The 20,120-nt window shown below is 44.0% G+C and overlaps 1 protein-coding gene across 1 annotated transcript; it reads left to right on the top strand.

Annotated features, from left to right (window-relative positions):
- The first annotated feature begins 7,026 nt into the window (after positions 1–7,026).
- tcea1 (transcription elongation factor A (SII), 1) lies at positions 7,027–19,703 on the top strand. The gene is made up of 10 exons (XM_080777663.1): positions 7,027–7,243; positions 10,196–10,258; positions 10,342–10,447; positions 10,675–10,777; positions 13,607–13,752; positions 14,221–14,277; positions 15,074–15,228; positions 15,718–15,864; positions 18,501–18,572; positions 19,151–19,703. Exons 1-10 carry the CDS (start codon positions 7,169–7,171, stop codon positions 19,157–19,159), a joined length of 933 nt encoding a protein of 310 aa, XP_080633789.1. The 5' UTR covers positions 7,027–7,168; the 3' UTR covers positions 19,160–19,703.
- The last annotated feature ends 417 nt before the right edge of the window (positions 19,704–20,120 follow it).

The following is a 20,120-nucleotide window of genomic DNA, read 5'->3' as shown; positions in this document are numbered from 1 at the left end:
TGCCTGCACACAACACCATGCGTTGATGCCATGTGTGCATATGTGCAAGCATCCAACACTACGTCCATACAAAAACACAATACAATACAGATAAAAGAAAGACAAAGTGTAGTGTGCCCGCACACAACACCATGCGTTGATGCCATGTGTGCATATGTGCAAGCACCCAACACTACGTCCATACAAAAACACAATACAGTAGCCTACAGGAACAGGGGCCTATTTCACGAAACTTGGATTAGAGATTAAGCCGGGCTTTAACACATATCCTGGTTTAATATATCCTGGATCAGTGCTTAACCGGTTTCATGAAAGCTGGTTGATCTTGCCAGATTAACTTAACCAGTTAACCTGGATATGTTGAGGCTTGATTCGGTTTCATGAAAGGGATGCTACATAAGTTACCATGGGAACTTATGCTTTGGATTTAGCCTGCTCCGGACCAGGCTAACAGCCAGGTTTAACCTAATCCTGATGTCTTTACTGTTCATTAAGCAGTCAAACTGATCACAAACCAATGATGTTTTCCAGATTTATTCAATTATTATGGGTTTATGTTGCCTTATTTGTATCGGTCTGCATTAAAGGACTAATTTAAGCACTATATAAAATCAAATAACCAAAATATATAGGCTGCACAACATCATGACAGCTTGTGAGCTTGTAGATCAGCTGCTTTTGGTGAATGTTCCCCATGAATAGGTTTGCTGTCGTGTGTCGTGTGTCGTGCACGGTTAAGAAGAATTATTATTATTATTATTTTTTGTAAAAGTGAAAACCACTAAATATTACCATTAGGCCTACTCATTGTTTTACAACATATTACCATTATAACGTTTCACCCATAGTCCTACATACTTACGACACCCCATTCAAACCTATTTAGGTTCATCCTACGGTGGACATGTGTAAAAGGAATCTTTGAAATGTTTCATAGTTTTAGAAATATAGTGCTTTCAAATTTGAGACATTTATAGGCTCAAATTATGATGGAATAATACATTCTGAAAAATCGGTATTGCCATGCCATGCAATCGTGACACTACAGTGCATGCAGACAGTTAGACAGACAGACTTAATGTAATGTAACATTTCATGGCGCACAATAGGCCTACATGTAGATTAGTAGGATATAATTCCATACCGTACCGAATCCGGAGCGCACTCGCCTATTAGTTTGGCGTTTGCATTGCACAAATGAGCTCAGTGCGCTATTTCGAGAAAGTGCCCTTAAAGTTTAAGCTCGTTTGGAACTATAGCTCACCCTCCACAACTCGGGGCTATAGGTTCACTGAATTATATATTTATGGACTTCGACTATAGGCCTATATATATAATATGCTTTACAATTTACGCGTTCAATCTGTCGGCAATATTTTGCCACGCTCTCTCCCTCGCCTTGTTAATGGCGCTTGTATTTCCCTTATTTTTTATTATTTCCTTGGCTTCCTCGTAGTATATCATTATCATAAGATTTTCTTGCTCCTCAACGGTGAAAGCCGCAGCTCTCCCTGCAGATTTGCTCGCCTCGCTCATGATTGGTCTCGCTCAAGAAATCTATGATCGGCATCATGGCTTTTCAAGGAATGCGTGCACGCGCTTGTAAGCGAGGCTTGCTGAGCCCGGCTCGCCAAATCCGCCAATTCGGAGCCTCGCTTGGCTTTAGTGGAACGGAATAAACCAGGCTGTAAAGATCAGGATTTAAAAAGCCTCGCTTTGGCCTATATCCTGGATTAGTTAATCCAAGATTCGTGAAATAGGCCCCAGATCGACATGGTACAGGGGACAGAACAACGGCAAGTGAAGTGAGAAATGACACCGGTGATGAATACTAAATAGTGCTGATAGTTAGTTACTCATAATAGGGCCATCATGTAGGCCCTAGGGCCAATATGCCTATCTTTCTTTTATCACCAGAGATATACGGTTTAACAACGTGCTCACACTTTGGGATTTGGGCGTCTTATTTACTCACTTGTATTTGTTTGTCGATGGTGATTGACTGCAACAGGTTTTTAGCGGCTCCATCCAGCAGAAATGTGACAACGCTCCAAACTGATGTCTTTAAGGGTTTTTATTTTCCCGTTTTGAACACCGTGAAAACTGTAACAAAAACATACATATATTCTCTTAAACACCGTGAAATTGTAATGTGAATGTCCTCGTTTGTTGGTCAATCATGACTTCCGGGTTATTGGTAAACAAACATGATGAAACGTAGCCTACACAAACAATCAAAGGAACTACGACAGTATTTACAAACAAAGAAACAAACAACATGTAACGTACCGTGTGCACCTTCTGCTATTCTTTAGGAGCTACTATAAATTCTCTTCTATTACTTATTAGAGGACACTCTGTTTTAACTTGAGCAGAGCTCCTCGAGTCGTACGGTGCAACTCAGGTTGGTTCTGCCTGAGCCAGCTCTCACCGGTGCCATAAATGCTACTCACAGGGCTCCTCCTGCATGCCCTCATCCGGTCATAATATGAACAGCATTCACAGGCACCACACACTGCATGCAATACAAAGAATGTACCCAGATGAACATACCTCTAATGTTCACGTTAGCAATAAAATAGAAATATAAAAATAGAAATAGCAAATCCCACTATCCCAGTGCAGTTACAAGGTTGATATTATGGTAGGAGTTTGTGTTGTGTGAGTGTATTTGGTTTCAAAATAAACGGGGCAAACAAAACAAGAAGGGGCTGCGGGGAGCCCCCATGAGGATCATCAGAACTCTTCGGCTCTGTTCAGATCCACACTGACTCAGGCATAAATCCTTTCTGTTTTAACTGATCTATGTAAGACAATATTTAAATCATAATTCACATTTCACATCGAGTGTACATCTGTGCTTTAGTGCAGTGGTTTTCAACCAGTGGTCCGGGGACCACCAGTGGTCCTTGAGGGGGTTCCAGGTGGTCCCCATGCAGCTAAATGGTGGAGAGTTGGTAACCAAATGGACCCTTATAGATCTTTAACTCTTGAGAGTGTAAAATGAAACCAAATGGAACCCTGCGGGTCCAAAAAAATGTATGGTCTGAGGCTAAATCTCATCAAATGGTGGTCCGTGATATGAAATCCACTTTAGTCTATAGTAGCAGTCTGGATGGCCGAGCGGTCTAAGGCGCTGCGTTCAGGTCGCAGTCTCCCCTGGAGGCGTGGGTTCGAATCCCACTTCAGACATCTCTTTTCTGTTCTGTAACTAGAAGGGTCTATTTGTACGTCTCTGAATGTTTTGATGAATTGAACATGGTGGAACCTCTTGTAAACAAGTGTAATGCTTAATTGGGTCGTCCACTCACAGTTAACAGTCTTTGTATTGAGTTTGTGCTTGAAATGTACTGTAATTCTGTAAACTGTTAATAAATATTTCAATCAATCAATCAAAAGTGACTTGAAGAAGACCCACAGATGCCATCTAATGACAACTTGTGGTATTGTTTTCCTAACAGTTATAAGCTTTCCCCGTCAGTATCATTCACATTCACAATCTCCTTCCTCAGCTAGAGGTCTGATGGTGTCAGTACTAGAAATAGTAGTAGAAACATACTCTGCAAACTTTCAGTGAAAACCTATACACAGGTTTAATGTTTGTCTTTATAGTTCAATGTTTCTTTTGTAAACGCCATTGACAATGAAGGGAAAATTACGTCATAATGTATTAAACTGTCATATAATTGTCTCTTTTTTTGTTAATGGTGTTAACAAAAAAGAGAGAGAAAGAAGGGCACTTTTTCTAGTTCATTTCTGCATCTTTTAGGGCCCATTTAACCATATAATGCATTTGGATGGCAAAAATGGCAGATCTGCAAGTTCAGTGTCTTGAATGAGATGTGCTGTGACGTGAGTTTGCATATCGTCTATTTTCCAGCATAGGACCGTTGCACAGTGAAGTATAAACAAGGCTTTATAGGATTTATATAAGTCGTATCCCCTTGCGGTGCATGCCTATATTCCCACTACTAGAATTTCGGCCCCCTTCGGGGGCCTCATCCCAGTGTCGTTGCAGCGCAATATGGGAAGAAAGAAATTGCGGGAGTTGACAATGATTTCATAAAGTGTAGTTTAGTTTTGAACAGGCAACTAATTGTCTGTCTAAAAGTGATAGATTAATTGAATGGGCCTGAATAGATAGATAGATAGATTTCTTTATTTTTGTGTCATGCACCAAAGGCGCCCAGCCCACATGGGCTTACAGGACACACCATATCATTGCATTCAATATTGCATTGTGTACAATAAACAGATATGTTTTGTTGATATTCCCTTTTTTTTTTTACACAAACAAAAGATTCTGCCTTATTTCCCACGCCCTGCATAAAAAGTCTGCCAAAGCAAAAGTACCTTTCCTAAAACATAATTCCAGTTTTTCATAGTCCTCCAACCAGAAAAAGTCTGCACAGATGGTTGTCATTTTACAAAATAATACATGTGTTAATGCTTCATATAATGGGCAGTAAAACAAAAGATGATAGATTGAACAGGCAACTAATGTAGTTGTTGGATTGATTAATTGAATCCTAGTTACGTTGCAGCGCAATATGGGAAGAAGGAAATTGCGGGAGTTGACAGACTCCACTTCATGTTTCAGCTGTGTTTTTAAACTCAGTAGTGTGCCCTGCACACAGCGCACACTCGCAATTGCAGCTGGAGGGCGACGCGACACACACACACACACACACACACACACACACACACAGAGCGATGTGTGGATCGCGACACACACACAGGGCGATGTATGGATAAATCAAACGAACGATTAAGCAAGAAACATTGAGAAGGATGCAACATGCTGTGTGATTTACCTGTTTGGGTTTGTTTTGCGCGACTGGCTCGCAAATGTTTGGAGGCACGCGTGTATTTAGAAAGTGCGCTGCATTTTCTTCGTGGCATATTGTGTTTTTGGGGGGGTGATGGCAGAGTATATTCCAGTCCAGTTGGCGGTGGCAAGCATGAGTCGTTGTTGTTTGTGTCTTTGTTGTTGGTGGAGTGAGTAGCCTACAGTGCAGTCAGAGAGTAGTTCACAGGTCACACACAGGAGCAGTGAAAGGGGGAGGGGACTTGGGATGGCAGTGTAGAGTAGGCACGACATTGAGGGGATAGAAACCATCCCGGTCGCGTGGTTCATCTAACGCGTGTGTCACTGTGAAGGACTGGCCCCATTAAGTGAACGTAGTTGGCGACACAGGAGCAGTGAAAGGGGGAGGGGCCTTCGGATGGCAGTGTAGAGTAGGCACGACATTGAGGGGTAGAAACCATCCCGGTCGCGTGGTTGATGTAACGCGTGTGTCACTATGAAGGACTGGCCCCATTAAGTGAACGTAGTTGGCGTAGTAGACGCCAACATGACGATTCTGACGTAGGCTGTTGAGGTTGAGCAAGAATAGCGTGTTTCAGAAAAGTAATATTTAAACAGTAAAGAAGACATTTTTGGCGAATGCAATGTAGTCTATGTCTTTTGTGGGAGTGTGCAGGTTTTATTTTGCATAGAGAGATGTGTGGTGGAAGTGTGGCTTGGTCGGAGATAGAGCACGAATGAACGGCCAGGTGCTCATGTACCCCTGTCTATTAGGGTAGCAGGATAGGCTGAGGAAGAAATGCCACTTGACAGTTTTCAAATCAGCCTCATGGTGGCGCTACAACAGGCCAAGTTGCGTCTCTCACACACACACACACACACACACACACACACACACACACACACACACACACACACACACACACACACACACACACACACACACACACACAAATCAATCAATCAATCAATCAACCAAACCGCCCTTGACATTTCAAGTTTATTGGTCATTTAAAGTACACATACCTTATACAATGTATTCAGGGTTTTCTTTTCTTTTTTTTTTTACCAAAAGGGAGTGTTTGGCCAGAAGCCTCAGTTTATAATGCCAGCCCTTTTAATATTCAAAATAGCTATAAAAAGGAAATGATTATAATATAAATCAGGGTCCCAGGGATAGAAATGGGGGTTGGTAGCCTCAAACTAAATGGGGGTCCACAGGGCAATTTGGGCCGGGGTCCTTGACATGAAAAAGTTTGAGAAACACAGTTTACCATCTGGACTAGCAGTGCTAAACGTCCACCGTAGGTGGGGGTAATGCTCCATACCCCGCCCATAGCCACGGAGGCGTGCTGTGCTGTGTACCAGTGTTGCCATGTCCGCTTATTATGATCGACTTTGTGCTTGTTTTCTGTAAAGTTGCTTGGAAATATTGGTAGTTGCGGTTTATTCTGAATATTCTCACACATTTTCGTGTCAAGCCACCTCCAGATTAAAATGTATTTTATTGTCCAACTAAGAGTAAGGACTCTAGGCCTACATCTAAACATAATGTAACATCTAAACATAATGGGACTAAATTATTTTCGCTTCTATGCCACAAAAATGTGGAACGCTCTACCAACAAGTCATTAAGACATGCGAACCCCTTGACTCCTTCAAAACCGCTCTCAAAGGGCACCTACGGACGGCTGCAATTCGAAACTTGCCCCCAGAAAATCTGAATCCCCCCCACCGCCCACCGCCCACCCCCCCTTTCCCCTCACTGTATATGTTTATTTAATACCTCCTTTATGATGAATTCCTGTTCTGTTCTTTGTCTATATAGAAGTGTCTATTTGTACGTCTATAAATGTTTTGATGAATTGAACATGGTGGACCCTCTTGTAAACAAGTGTGTAACGCTTAATTGGGTCGTCCACTCACAGTTAACAGTCTTTGTATTGAGTTTGTGCTGAAATGTATACTGTATAATTCTGCAAACTGTTAATAAATATTTCAATCAATCAATCATGTTGGGCCAGGATACCCCCCACACAAGATTTGTGTTGTTAAAATGTTGAATATATAACCCTCAGACTTCTTTTTATTTTGGGCTTGTTTTCTGGAAATAAAAACGCCTGGGTTTCATGGACCTGGTTGCTTATTTCTCTCTCACACACACAGTGAACATGGCAACAGTGAGTCGCTCGTAGTGCCCTGTGTGTGGACGCCTGGGCGGTGTGCCTGACTGTGTGGCTGGCTGGCTGGCCTCTTTTGTCATCAGCTTCCATTACTCGTCGAGGAAGAGGGACCCATTTGTTTTCTTTTTTTTACGGGTTGCTGCAAAGCAGATCACTCCAACTCAGCCAGCAATACATCATGGGCAAAAAGGAAGAAGAGGAGATCATCAGAATCGCCAAGAAAATGGATAAAATGGCCCAGAAGAAGAGCGGGGTGAGAATGAGATGAATGGATGCCATCAGTTTGCTTTGCTGCTCGGTTGCATGGCTACTACTACACGTTAGCGTGTTAGCATTTAGCTGTAGCCTGTGTATAGTATACTACTAGCCTGGCGATGTTAGCCCCAACAACATGTCAACAACAAATCAAACCCATCCGTCAGTTGGCACCCCTTTTAAAGACCGTCCGCGCCGTCCAAAAATAACTGGATCCAATGCATCAGAAACTAGAACTACACGCGAACCTTATCTTCTAAAAAGCTGCCTCTGGTTGGCGGTCCTGGTTTTGTACTTTTGCTTTTTATCGCTCACCTTTTACCCGAGCTAACATAAGTTAGCCCTGAACACAAGCCGGCTTCTTTTCTTTGTGAATCCCACACAACAAACCAGTCGGGTTTATTTCACGCGTTGACCTCGTTTATAAAAGTCGTGTTTTTTGGGGAGGATTCTGGCGATGCATTTGTGAGCACGAAAGAGCTTAATAGCCGCACAAGAATGATTAGCCAGTTAGCCGTCTATGCTAACAGTTAATCTAGTAAACATTGGGTTGTTGTTGTTGCGTTTCTGATAGAAAGTAGCCGCTGTGATTAGCAGTGGTTCTCTAAAGTGGGTCCAGGGGTCCTTGAGGGAGTTCCAGGGGGTCCCCAGCTAATTGATAGATAGTATAAAACAAATGTACCCTTATGGGTCTGTAACTCGGAGACCCCGTTTCCAGTTCCACCGGTTGGTTCCCAGTGGGAACCGGTTCAGTTTTTTGGTTCTTAGTCCATGAGTCAGAGCTCCAAATTTGGAACGTTAAATATGAATTTATAACGGTAAGTAAATTCATATATGATAAACTTTCCGCAGTAGTAGCTTTTTCACATTTTCTATTTTTTGCATATTGTCCTCTATAATGCCTCATTTGCATTAATTTATAATTTGTGATACAATAAATAATTTTCTTCAACTGGGCAAGTGTCATGGTGATACGAATCTAATATACCGGTCCGGTAGGTATGGTTTTGCACACTCAATTCATAATTAACGTTCCAATTTTGGAATTGACATTTTGGAAAGAATAGCCAAATTAACACAGAGGTGCCCACTCTTCCTTGATGCCCACTGCCCACCTAAACTGTTATCGTACTGACTACCCACTGAGGTCGCTGCTAGATGAACCATGGGGTTACCAAAATCATCTAGAGTTCATCCTGCAGTCCAAATGTATAGTTAACCAGGTATCTTGTGTGCATAATTAACATAGTTGTCTAAAGGGGGTCATACCTATGTTCCCTCAGCCCTATGTTCCCTCAGAAGGAGCATTGGTCCGAGGTGCGCTGGGGGTCGGGAGAGGGTGGGTGGTTAGGTTTAGGTGTCTGCCCCGGGGGAGGTTAGGGTTAGGGTGAGGGTTTGAGGTAGGTTGTCGATCGGACCGTCGGCATATTGACGCGGACCCGAGGGAACATAGGGCTGAGGGAACATAGGTACGGTCCCGTCTAAAGTAAATGCAGGAGTCACTGATATTGTTGGGGTTTAATCCTCTAGTGAGCATGAATGCACAGAGCCTGTTGGGAGTTGCACGGCAATAAGGCTCCCTTCAGAATATGTGTGCAAATGTTAATGAGCATTTCTGCTAAAAGGAGGAAAGGCACCAACATCTGTAGAATTCATCTTCTGGGGTGAAATAATAAGACTATCAGAGAATGAGATGTCGTCCTACTGATGCTGGGTTCTTATGGTCATGATGACATTCCTGGAAATATTTTGAAACGAGAAATAAACATTTTCCAGACATGGAAAAAGGTTTGGAATGTATAAAGGAACCTGGAAAAATAGTTGGCTATGCATTGTTTGTGGCTATAGATTTTTGTTAAAACACGTATAACATTACACAAAATATGTAACATAAGTCGTTATTCTCCGAACGGGCAGCGTGATTGCAGCCCAATGTGACAAAAATAACAGATCAACAAGCTCAGAGTGCTGCAGTGTGATCCTATGACCTAGGATAGGTGGTGTAGCAAAACATTTCAAAATGTAGATTAGAATTATAGCGTTCTATATAATATGCTTTATTGTTGCTACACTGCTGGGCATTACACACAGTGTTAAGAGACTCATTAATGCGCTGAATGATTGTTATATAGGTCTGGAAATTGGGTTAAAATATTCAGGAAAAGTTGTGGAAATTCATTGGTAAAAATGTGTGGTGAATCCTGTGACGGGTCTGGTGATATCTGCATTCAATGAATGGGCTTCAATTGAGGATTGAAGACCTGAGGCACTTTGTCACTATGAACTTGTAGTTCTGCTACTTTTGAATAGCCAAAGTATAAAATGACACAGATGCTTTCCCGGTTTTTGATGGGCTAAATAAAACACAGTAACAGTATCGCACAGAACTAATAGTCTTTTAACCCATTCTGACCTGAGATCAGATTCATACGAGGTTTCCACTGGACACACACTGGTCCTACAAGCTCGTAGCGCGCCACTCGGTGGCGCGCTATGAGCTTGTAGATCTGCTATTTTTCAATAGCTAAAGCATAATATGATGGTAACACCAAAATGGGTTCCCGTTCAGAATGGGTTAAGGTTGTCCTGAATATTATGGGCTGTATCAGGATTGGCGTTCAAAGCAGTGGGCGTAGTAGTAGGTTTGTTAGCCCTGGTTTTCTCTGCCAGATCCAAGCCCATAACAAAATAACAAATACATTTAGATTAACCCAGAACTGTATTAGTAGATCTCTGATTATGTGGCAACGTGACCCCTGGGTAGTATGACAGTAAATTATTAATTGGTGGACTGATTGACATTTTTAGAGCACTGCTTCTAGTTGGAAAGCTTAGATTAAACTCCTGGTTCAATGTTGATATATATATATATATATATATATATATATTAAAAAAAGTAAACATGTGAGCAGGCTGATTCTGAATTTAAACTATTTCCCCCCCGCTGCAGTCTGGGGCTTTGGACCTACTCAAGGAGCTGCGATCTATCCCCATGAGTCTGGAATTACTTCAGGTATCTTTGCTCATTTCTTCTCTTTGCATCTTGATTGCACCGTGTGTTATCTGTCGAGGCATTGAAGCAAAGTCTTTCTCCAGTCCACTAGAATTGGGATGTCTGTCAATGCCATCCGCAAGCAAAGCACAGATGATGAGGTGACGTCTCTAGCCAAGGCCTTGATCAAATCATGGAAGAAGCTTTTAGGTAATTCCTTTATCATCATTATTTCTATTGTCTCCGCCTGTCTTTGCCTGATTGTAATGCTGCTTGCTTCCCCCCCCCCCACTCACTGTAGTACATCCAAGCCAATAGTGTGTGTACTTGATACTCAAATGGCAATTTCTCACTTTTGCCGTGTTTTTGTTGAGCTGTCTCGGTGCGACTGACTGTGGTGGTGGTTTGACACTGTCTGTGTTTCCTCTGCTTACCAGACGAGCCCGGAGGTGGAGACAAATCTTCAGAGGAGAAGAGGAAAGAGACGTCGACGACACCTGCCTCTCCATCGCAGGGAAGCCCGGAGCCCAAAGAGGAAAGGTACTGTACACTAAATGCATATCCTACTGTAGCTAGGGAAGCCCAGAGAGGAAAGGTACAGGACACTAAATGCATATCCTACTGTAGCTAGGGAAGCCCAAAGAGGAAAGGTACAGGACACTAAATGCATATCCTACTGTAGCTAGGGAAGCCCAAAGAGGAAAGGTACAGGACACTAAATGCATGTCCTACTGTAGCTAGGGAAGCCCAAAGAGGAAAGGTACAGGACACTAAATGCATGTCCTACTGTAGCTAGGGAAGCCCAGAGAGGAAAGGTACAGGACACTAAATGCATATCCTACTGTAGCTAGGGAAGCCCAAAGAGGAAAGGTACAGGACACTAAATGCATATCCTACTGTAGCTAGGGAAGCCCAGAGCCCAAAGAGGAAAAATACAGGACACTAAATGCATGTCCTACTGTAGCTAGGGAAGCCCAGAGAGGAAAGGTACAGGACACTAAATGCATATCCTACTGTAGCTAGGGAAGCCCAAAGAGGAAAGGTACAGGACACTAAATGCATATCCTACTGTAGCTAGGGAAGCCCAGAGCCCAAAGAGGAAAAATACAGGACACTAAATGCATATCCTACTGTAGCTAGGGAAGCCCAGAGCCCAAAGAGGAAAAATACAGGACACTAAATGCATATCCTACTGTAGCTAGGGAAGCCCAAAGAGGAAAGGTACAGGACACTAAATGCATATCCTACTGTAGCTAGGGAAGCCCAAAGAGGAAAGGTACAGGACACTAAATGCATATCCTACTGTAGCTAGGGAAGCCCAGAGCCCAAAGGTACAGGACACTAAATGCATATCCTACTGTAGCTAGGGAAGCCCAGAGCCCAAAGGTACAGGACACTAAATGCATATCCTACTGTAGCTAGGGAAGCCCAAAGAGGAAAGGTACAGTACACTAAATGCATGTCCTACTGTAGCTAGGGAAGCCCAAAGAGGAAAGGTACAGGACACTAAATGCATATCCTACTGTAGCTAGGGAAGCCCAGAGCCCAAAGGTACAGGACACTAAATGCATATCCTACTGTAGCTAGGGAAGCCCAAAGAGAAAAGGTACAGGACACTAAATGCATATCCTACTGTAGCTAGGGAAGCCCAAAGAGGAAAGGTACAGGACACTAAATGCATGTCCTACTGTAGCTAGGGAAGCCCAAAGAGGAAAGGTAAAGGACACTAAATGCATGTCCTACTGTAGCTAGGGAAGCCCAGAGAGGAAAGGTACAGGACACTAAATGCATATCCTACTGTAGCTGTTGTTCAGCACATACAGTAAGTGCAACAACATTATCTAGGGATTCCCCCTAACAGTTAAGCGTGGGTGTTTCCACATGCAGTCTGATACTCGATTCATCATTATTATTTGTACTTTTTGTTCGCATCAAGTACACTATAGACATTATAGACATGATGTAAATTCAAACCGTTTTTTATTTATCATTTGATACATTTAGAGCTCCCCCCACACACACACACACACACAGTCTGTTGTTTACCTTTGCAAATGAGTTGAAAGAACATCATTTGATGAACCAGTCAGACTGGGTTCAATCTGTGAACCCAATCAACCCATCTGCAAAACATCAGAATAAATCTTTGAATGTGCCTCTGGGGCCACTGCCCGTGTCCATGTGTGGAGACCAGAAGATTCACCCTGCTCCTCCTGCAGATTTATCTGGTGTCGGTTGCAAGCTATCCGTCCAGCATATTATGGGATCTTCAATTCGGTAGGGCGTGTAATCGGAGGACAACGATTAGTAGATTTCAAGCCCTACTTAATTGAAGGCACCTTTTTTTACATCACTGTATTCACACGGTATTAGGGCATGCCTCCTGACAGAGATCTGTGCTCCGCTTACAGCGTAAGTTTAAGCTCATAAGGATTCACCAGCTTTTGGTGTAATTAACGGAGACAAATTGTAGCGACGTACTTTTATGTCAGGTTGTACACTCTCAGAGTTAAGAATCAATTGTATTGTCGCATCACAGGTTTACAGGTCAATAGAAGTGGGTGAAATCCATTTCTGTGCAGTTAGTTTTTGTTGCAGTGTAGATTGTAATCACAGAGATGAAGAAAATCATCAAAGTGGCTTATTAATATTAATGCATATCAAACTGGAGGTCCGTGACGTTCAAAAGCCTGAGATTGAAGTTCCAGACCCCCAGGAACGCGCCCAGGGGGCCGGGCCGGTTCCGAACATGCCGCCCCGTGTCCGAAACGGTTGAGAAATGACAGAGTTACTGTGTGCCGGTCCCTCTACTGTACTGTCACTGTACTGGCACACCCGAAATCATCATATATACAGTTAATATGTGTTTGTGTGTGTTAGGTTGCGCACAGGTGGTGAAAAACAACCATGCTGTTTTCATGCTCATACCTACCCACCCAGCCACCCACACACAAGTCCGTAAGAGAGTGGTTGCACCACTCAAAAAAAGTTGCTGTTTTCAAGTCGTTCTGGCCATTATCTCTGGAACGGAAAGTCCAATCTGCTCAGTTCAAAGCTTGTTGGAAGCGTGACTTTGAGCACATTCTGAATCCAAGCAGGGCCGGTGGCCCCCATTGGCTCAGGGCCCCTGTGCATGCGCACGCAGTTCGTCCATGGCTCCAACAGTCGGTGTCCCTTCGACAGCTCCAACAGTAACTCAATGTCCCTTCAACAGCTCCAACAGTAACTCAATGTCCCTTCGACAGCTCCAACAGTAACTCAATGTCCCTTCGACAGCTCCAACAGTAACTCAATGTCCCTTCAACAGCTCCAACAGTAACTCAATGTCCCTTCGACAGCTCCAACAGTAACACAATGTCCCTTCAACAGCTCCAACAGTAACTCGAGCAGCAAGAGCGAGCCTGCAGACGCACCAACCAACAACCTCATCTCCATGTTTCCCCGCGCGCCGACCACCTCAGACTCTGTCCGGATCAAGTGCCGAGAGCTGCTGTGTGCCGCGCTGCAAACGGGAGGTAAACCCATTCATTAGACTCTGGAAACGGCCAGCGCTGCCTGGCTGTCAGCACAGAGAACCATGGGTTTAGTGCTGCCTGGCTGTCAGCACAGAGAACCATGGGTTTAGTGCTGCCCGGCTGTCAGCACAGAGAACCATGGGGTTCTGTGCTGCCTGGCTGTCAGCACAGAGAACCATGGGTTTAGTGCTGCCTGGCTGTCAGCACAGAGAACCATGGGTTCTGTGCTGCCTGGCTGTCAGCACAGAGAACCATGGGTTTCTGTGCTGCCTGGCTGTCAGCACAGAGAACCATGGGTTTAGTGCTGCCTGGCTGTCAGCACAGAGAACCATGGGTTTCTGTGCTGCCTGGCTGTCAGCACAGAACCATGGGTTTCTGAGTTGTGCTTTTAAATTCAATTAAAAAAAGACATGCACGCCATGCACACAGATGGACACACCCTCACATTTTCATCCTGTTTTCTTTCAGATGACTACATCGCTATTGGTGCTGACTGCGACGAACTCGGGGCACAAATCGAGGAATATATCCTTTTGAACTCTTGCACTCTGTTCACCATGACATTGTTCTTTCTTTTGCCATTTCTGATAGTTCTGAGATTTTCATTGTCATACCTAAATAATTTAAAGACTGTTTTTTTTACTAGCTTTGTATTAGGGATGGGCATGAATAGTTGAATACGCCGGTGTGGAACAGGTGTTCACTATACCAGTTGACGGTTAATGGTATCTGCTTTAGATGATACTATCTATTTCAGTATTTTATGAAATCAGTCTAATACATACTACTACATAATGTCATGGTTCTCTAAATACAGCACATTGTCTTCATAGAAAAACAAAAACATGAAGTTAACTCAAATATATTTGAAATGTTCACGCTTATGTGAAAACTATGGACGCATTTAGTTGTTATTTACACTTGTAGTATTCTAAATGGCTTTGATTCTGAACACCATAAGTAACCATAACCTGTCATTGTCTTTTAAGTTATGGTGGTGGCAGAGAGTTAGGTTGTACTTTGAGCGATTTATTCATACATAACATGCTACAAAATGTTTCCTCAATGTGGAGATCTGTTGCATGTTGTGTGTGAATAAATTCATGCATTATGTCCTGATGAAGACCTCTGGGTTAAAACGTTGGGTCATTAAACAATTAAGTGTATAATATATATTATATATATTGCCTACCTTTTTTTTTATAGCCCATCCCTAATTTGTACATCTCTGTAGGTGCTGCGTTGTCGGTAATGCATAGCATTCCACCATATTGCTTAGTAATATTAGTTTAAGCTTAAAACTTCCTTGACTTGCCATCACTTATCTTCCAAGAGTTCAAGTGTACCGACGCGAAATTCAAGAACCGAGTGCGGAGCCGCATCTCCAACCTAAAGGACGTGAAGAACCCCAACCTGAGGAGGACTGTGCTGTGTGGGAACGTGTCCCCCGAACGCATGGCCAAGATGAAAGCAGAGGTCGGTTAGACTAGCCTATTTAGACCTGAAAACGGTTCTAAAAATGTCTTCCATTTCTGCCTGAATTAAACACTTCACATGGAATTCTCTGGAAAGTGTTATGTAGGCCCGATCTCACCCAAACATGGTGAAATAACACTGATTGGCAATTGCGTAAATAAATACAGTACTAGAAAACCGCCAAAATCCATACATTACTACTGTTGACCGTGACGGAGGCGTGGCTTTCACTAGTACTGTATTTACTTCGCAACGTTTGCCACGGCAACTCAGTCGCTTTAGCTCACTCCTAGTATGTCTGATTATCACACATTGGCTCTATTCCAAGGTCCTGATCATGGACAGGACTTGATTATTGGTTGATAACATTCGAAGCGGGTGGAATATGTGGTGTTGTGTTGCTCTGGGTGGAATATGTGGTGTTGTGTTGCTCTGGCCGACTGATGGCATTCTGGTTTATTGTCGTTTTCTGCCTCCTTGTTCTTGCAGGAAATGGCCAGCGACGAGCTGAGGGAGATGAGAAAGAACTTGACCAAAGAGGCTGTCAGGGACCACCAGTTATCCACCACCGGAGGAACACAGTCGGATATGTTTACCTGTGGCAAGTGCAAGGGCAAGAAGTGCTCCTATTCACAGGTATGAGGATTTCTTACCGTGTTCTTCAACCCTTATCTGTTTCATTGAGACCCGGTTTGATATGAATGTGATTAGGGGGTGTACCCCAAAAAAGTACTACTATTCGAATAGACACTCCCCAGTCGATGGAAGTCGTTTATTAATATTTTGTTTTCCTTAACTTATGCTCTTGTCAAGCGATGGTGTCTCTCTCTGAGAACGGCAGAGAATTGCAGACCTGCGAGCTGACATGGTGTAGTCGTTGTGGTTGTAGTGTCTTGGTGTGACTCGGGCCCCAGATTGAACCCCTCCCAATCTCGGGGCGGGGATCTTCAACAGGGGTGCCTGTTAAATCTTTGTGCATCAGTCGAAAAGATCTACAAGCTCACCTCGTGGCCTCGTGTTGTGGGCTTGTGGATCGGCTATTTTCGTCAAAGAGGGAAATGTGAATGGGGGGGGGGGGGGGGGAGTGCACGTCATCAAGTACAGAACCAAGTCAAGTTGTGGGCTTTACGTGGTTAAATGTAATTTAACCACTGATGTAACACTGATGATCGTCAGAGTTAAGCCATCTATTATTAAATCTATGCAAATGTTTAATACAATGTTATGTAGTGGGGGTCCCTGCTTCATCTCTCTCTCGGGTTAGAGGTAGTGGTGGTCCCTGCTTCATCTCTCTCTCTCTCCAGGGTTAGAGGTAGTGGGGGTCCCTGCTTCATCTCTCTCTCTCTCTCCAGGGTTAGAGGTAGTGGGGGTCCCTGCTTCATCTCTCTCTCTCCAGGGTTAGAGGTAGTGGGGGTCCCTGCTTCATCTCTCTCTCTCTCCAGGGTTAGAGGTAGTGGGGGTCCCTGCTTCATCTCTCTCTCTCCAGGGTTAGAGGTAGTGGGGGTCCCTGCTTCATCTCTCTCTCCAGGGTTGTAGGTAGTGGTGGTCCCTGCTTCATCTCTCTCCTGGCTTAGAGGTAGTGGTGGTCACTGCTTCATCTCTCTCTCTCTCCAGGGTTAGAGGTAGTGGGGGTCCCTGCTTCATCTCTCTCTCTCCAGGCTTAGAGGTAGTGGGGGTCCCTGCTTCATCTCTCTCTCCTGGCTTGGAGGTAGTGGTGGTCTCTGCTTCATCTCTCTCCCGGGTTGTAGGTAGTGGGGGTCCCTGCTTCATCTCTCTCCCGGGTTGTAGGTAGTGGGGGTCCCTGCTTCATCTCTCTCCCGGGTTGTAGGTAGTGGGGGTCCCTGCTTCATCTCTCTCCAGGGTTAGAGGTAGTGGGGGTCCCTGCTTCATCTCTCTCTCCTGGCTTGGAGGTAGTGGTGGTCCCTGCTTCATCTCTCTCTCCAGGGTTAGAGGTAGTGGGGGTCCCTGCTTCATCTCTCTCTATGGTTAGAGGTAGTGGGGGTCCCTGCTTCATCTCTCTCTCTCCTGGGTTAGAGGTAGTGGGGGTCCCTGCTTCATCTCTCTCCATGGTTAGAGGTAGTGGGGGTCCCTGCTTCATCTCTCTCTCCTGGGTTAGAGGTAGTGGGGGTCCCTGCTTCATCTCTCTCTCTCCTGGGTTAGAGGTAGTGGGGGTCCCTGCTTCATCTCTCTCTCTCTCCTGGGTTAGAGGTAGTGGGGGTCCCTGCTTCATCTCGCTCTCCAGGGTTAGAGGTAGTGGGGGTCCCTGCTTCATCTCTCTCTCCAGGCTTGGAGGTAGTGGGGGTCCCTGCTTCATCTCTCTCTCCAGGCTTGGAGGTAGTGGGGGTCCCTGCTTCATCTCTCTCTCCATGGTTAGAGGTAGTGGGGGTCCCTGCTTCATCTCTCTCTCCATGGTTAGAGGTAGTGGGGGTCCCTGCTTCATCTCTCTCTCTCTCCAGGGTTAGGGGTAGTGGTGGTCCCTGCTTCATCTCTCTCTCCTGGCTTGGAGGTAGTGGTGGTCCCTGCTTCATCTCTCTCTCTCTCCAGGGTTAGAGGTAGTGGGGGTCCCTGCTTCATCTCTCTCTCCTGGCTTGGAGGTAGTGGTGGTCCCTGCTTCATCTCGCTCTCCAGGGTTAGAGGTAGTGGGGGTCCCTGCTTCATCTCGCTCTCCCGGCTCAGAGGTCCTCGGTCTGAAAACCCCTGCTCTAAACCACCATACACTGAGCTGCTTACACTTTGGGTAGACTACTAGTAGTAAACAAGAAATGATGACAGGCGCTGTCTCCATTGTCCCCCTTTTTTTTTCTCTGCCCATATTATTATCATAGTAACGTGTCTGTGTCACAACCTCGCGGCCGTTGTTTGCGTTCTGTTCGTGGTTCAGTGACTCTGTTTTGTTGTGGCTTTCCTGCTGTCCATGCAGTTAGCTCATAACATCAGCAGCTGTTGTGGTTTAGAGCTGCGGTCTTAGCGTGGTTTGCGGTGCGGCGTTGCCAGACTTCCGCGGTGCGGGGCAGGGCTTAGGAGGCAGCCAATCATGACTAGGTCGCTACTACGTGATTGGCTACACGAGTGGTGCACTGCAGACTCCCCATTGGCTTTGGCCGTGTGTCAGAGTATACCATTGGCTTAGGCAGCATGTGGTCACTCCCATTGATGACTAGGTCTCTTACATTTGATGAGCTGTTATGTCAGGTTTTCACCTGACAAGAACTAAACTGTGTGTGTTTTCACCTGACAAAAACTAAACTGTGTGTTCGTCTGTCCGTCCCCAGGTTCAAACTCGCAGTGCTGATGAGCCCATGACCACATTCGTCTTTTGTAATGACTGCGGAAATAGATGGAAGGTATGTCTACTCATGTACTTATTTCTTACGTCTATTTGTGTTTTCTTATTCATACTGAGCTCTGTTTCACAAAATATTATTGTTATGTACATAAATTGTTACCCTTAAAAATGTCTATATGGATGAATTACCCAAACACGCTACAAGATTGTAATAGTTATTACTATTACATTATAAAGCACACCATGCTTTATAATGGTACTCATAAGTCATGCCAATATGATGTTGCATGCTACATGCAGCATTTTATAATGACTAATAAGGTCAAGAAAATAATCATGATAATTCAATATTTGCAATAATTTTGCACATATTTGAAAAACATTTTTGGAGTTATGAGGTTAGCTTGTAGGTCTGCTATTTTAGAAAAATCGAAGAACGACTGACATTTTTAGAATCTGATCTCAGGTCAGAATGGATTAATCAGACCAGTGTGTGTGTGTCCAGTGGAAACCTCGTATGAATCTGATCTCAGGTCAGAATGGGTTAACCAGTCGCTGATCCTGGGTCACATGAATGTATGGCAATTTTTTTATGGGTTAGTTCTTATCTGTCTTTTTTTTCTCTTTTTCTCCCAGTTCTGCTGAATATACAAGCAATATAACCTTGGAATTCAGAGAAGTAGCAAAGTCTCCCGGACCAGGAATCTGTCCGTTCTGCAACAGATTGGAAGGTTTATTTTATGTGGTATAACCTGGTGCACAAATTGCCATATAAATACACCACTGCTTTTATTATTTGAATATAACGTTCATAGACGCAGTCTGTTGTCGGGTCCTGCCCCGCCCCCCACCCCCCCGCCCCAACTCCTCTGTTCAGTTGTTTCGATAGACGCAGACTTTCGTTGTCGGGGTCCCGCGGCCCGCCACCCTCCTCCGTTCAAATGTTTCGATTTTTTGTTTTTAGCTATGTTCGCTGTCGGATATTATATACGATCAATCTCATCTCTTTTACCAACATTTTTTATATGTCGTTTTAACTTTTTTTTTGACAGAATTTACCCACAAGTTATTCCCCGTTTTGCTTTGCCCCCCCCCCACCCCCCCCTCCCCCCACAATGTTTTATTTAATTTCCCAATGAAATGTCATCATTTGATTAAATAGTAAAGAAAATGTCTTTCATTAAGTCTGTGTTGTCCTCCAGCCTCCAATTTATTGCGTGATCTATTTCCGCTTAATAATAGCTAATTTTGTTGCATGAATCTTTGTTGGCGTTTATAAAAACAGAACAAGCATCCCCTTTTGTTTCAGTCTGAATTTCCGTTGGCTTTTTTGCGTTATGTCATTTTACTACTATGGGCATTAGTAAAAGATTTGCAGCTGTTCAGTTCTGAGTTGAATTGATGGAATATTTATCTCGTGAATGTGAATATTCATTGTTGATCTGAATGGGGACAATATAACACAATTACCTGTTGTGTATTTTCCCAGGTGCAACCACTCGATCGTTTCTGACCAGCGGAAACATATCTCCCTATTTCAACCTTTTTTATATATTTATAAATGAATACCCTACTTCCCTTTATAGTAGTGGCAAAAATAGACAAT

The sequence above is a fragment of the Protomyctophum bolini genome (assembly GCF_963924005.1).
Source record: "Protomyctophum bolini genome assembly, chromosome: 12".
NCBI classification, from domain to species: Eukaryota; Metazoa; Chordata; class Actinopteri; order Myctophiformes; family Myctophidae; genus Protomyctophum; species Protomyctophum bolini.
The sequence above is the reverse complement of the archived record's forward strand: the minus strand, read 5'-3'. Positions and strand labels throughout refer to the sequence as shown.

Bases quoted from the DNA above. Each gene is read 5' to 3' on its own strand.
- tcea1 (XM_080777663.1), top strand. From the start codon at position 7,169: ATGGGCAAAAAGGAAGAAGAGGAGATCATCAGAATCGCCAAGAAAATG. The intron at 7,244-10,195 runs GTGAGAATGAGA...CCCCCGCTGCAG, and splicing joins TGGCCCAGAAGAAGAGCGGG to TCTGGGGCTTTGGACCTACT. The intron at 15,865-18,500 runs GTATGAGGATTT...GTCCGTCCCCAG, and splicing joins AGAAGTGCTCCTATTCACAG to GTTCAAACTCGCAGTGCTGA.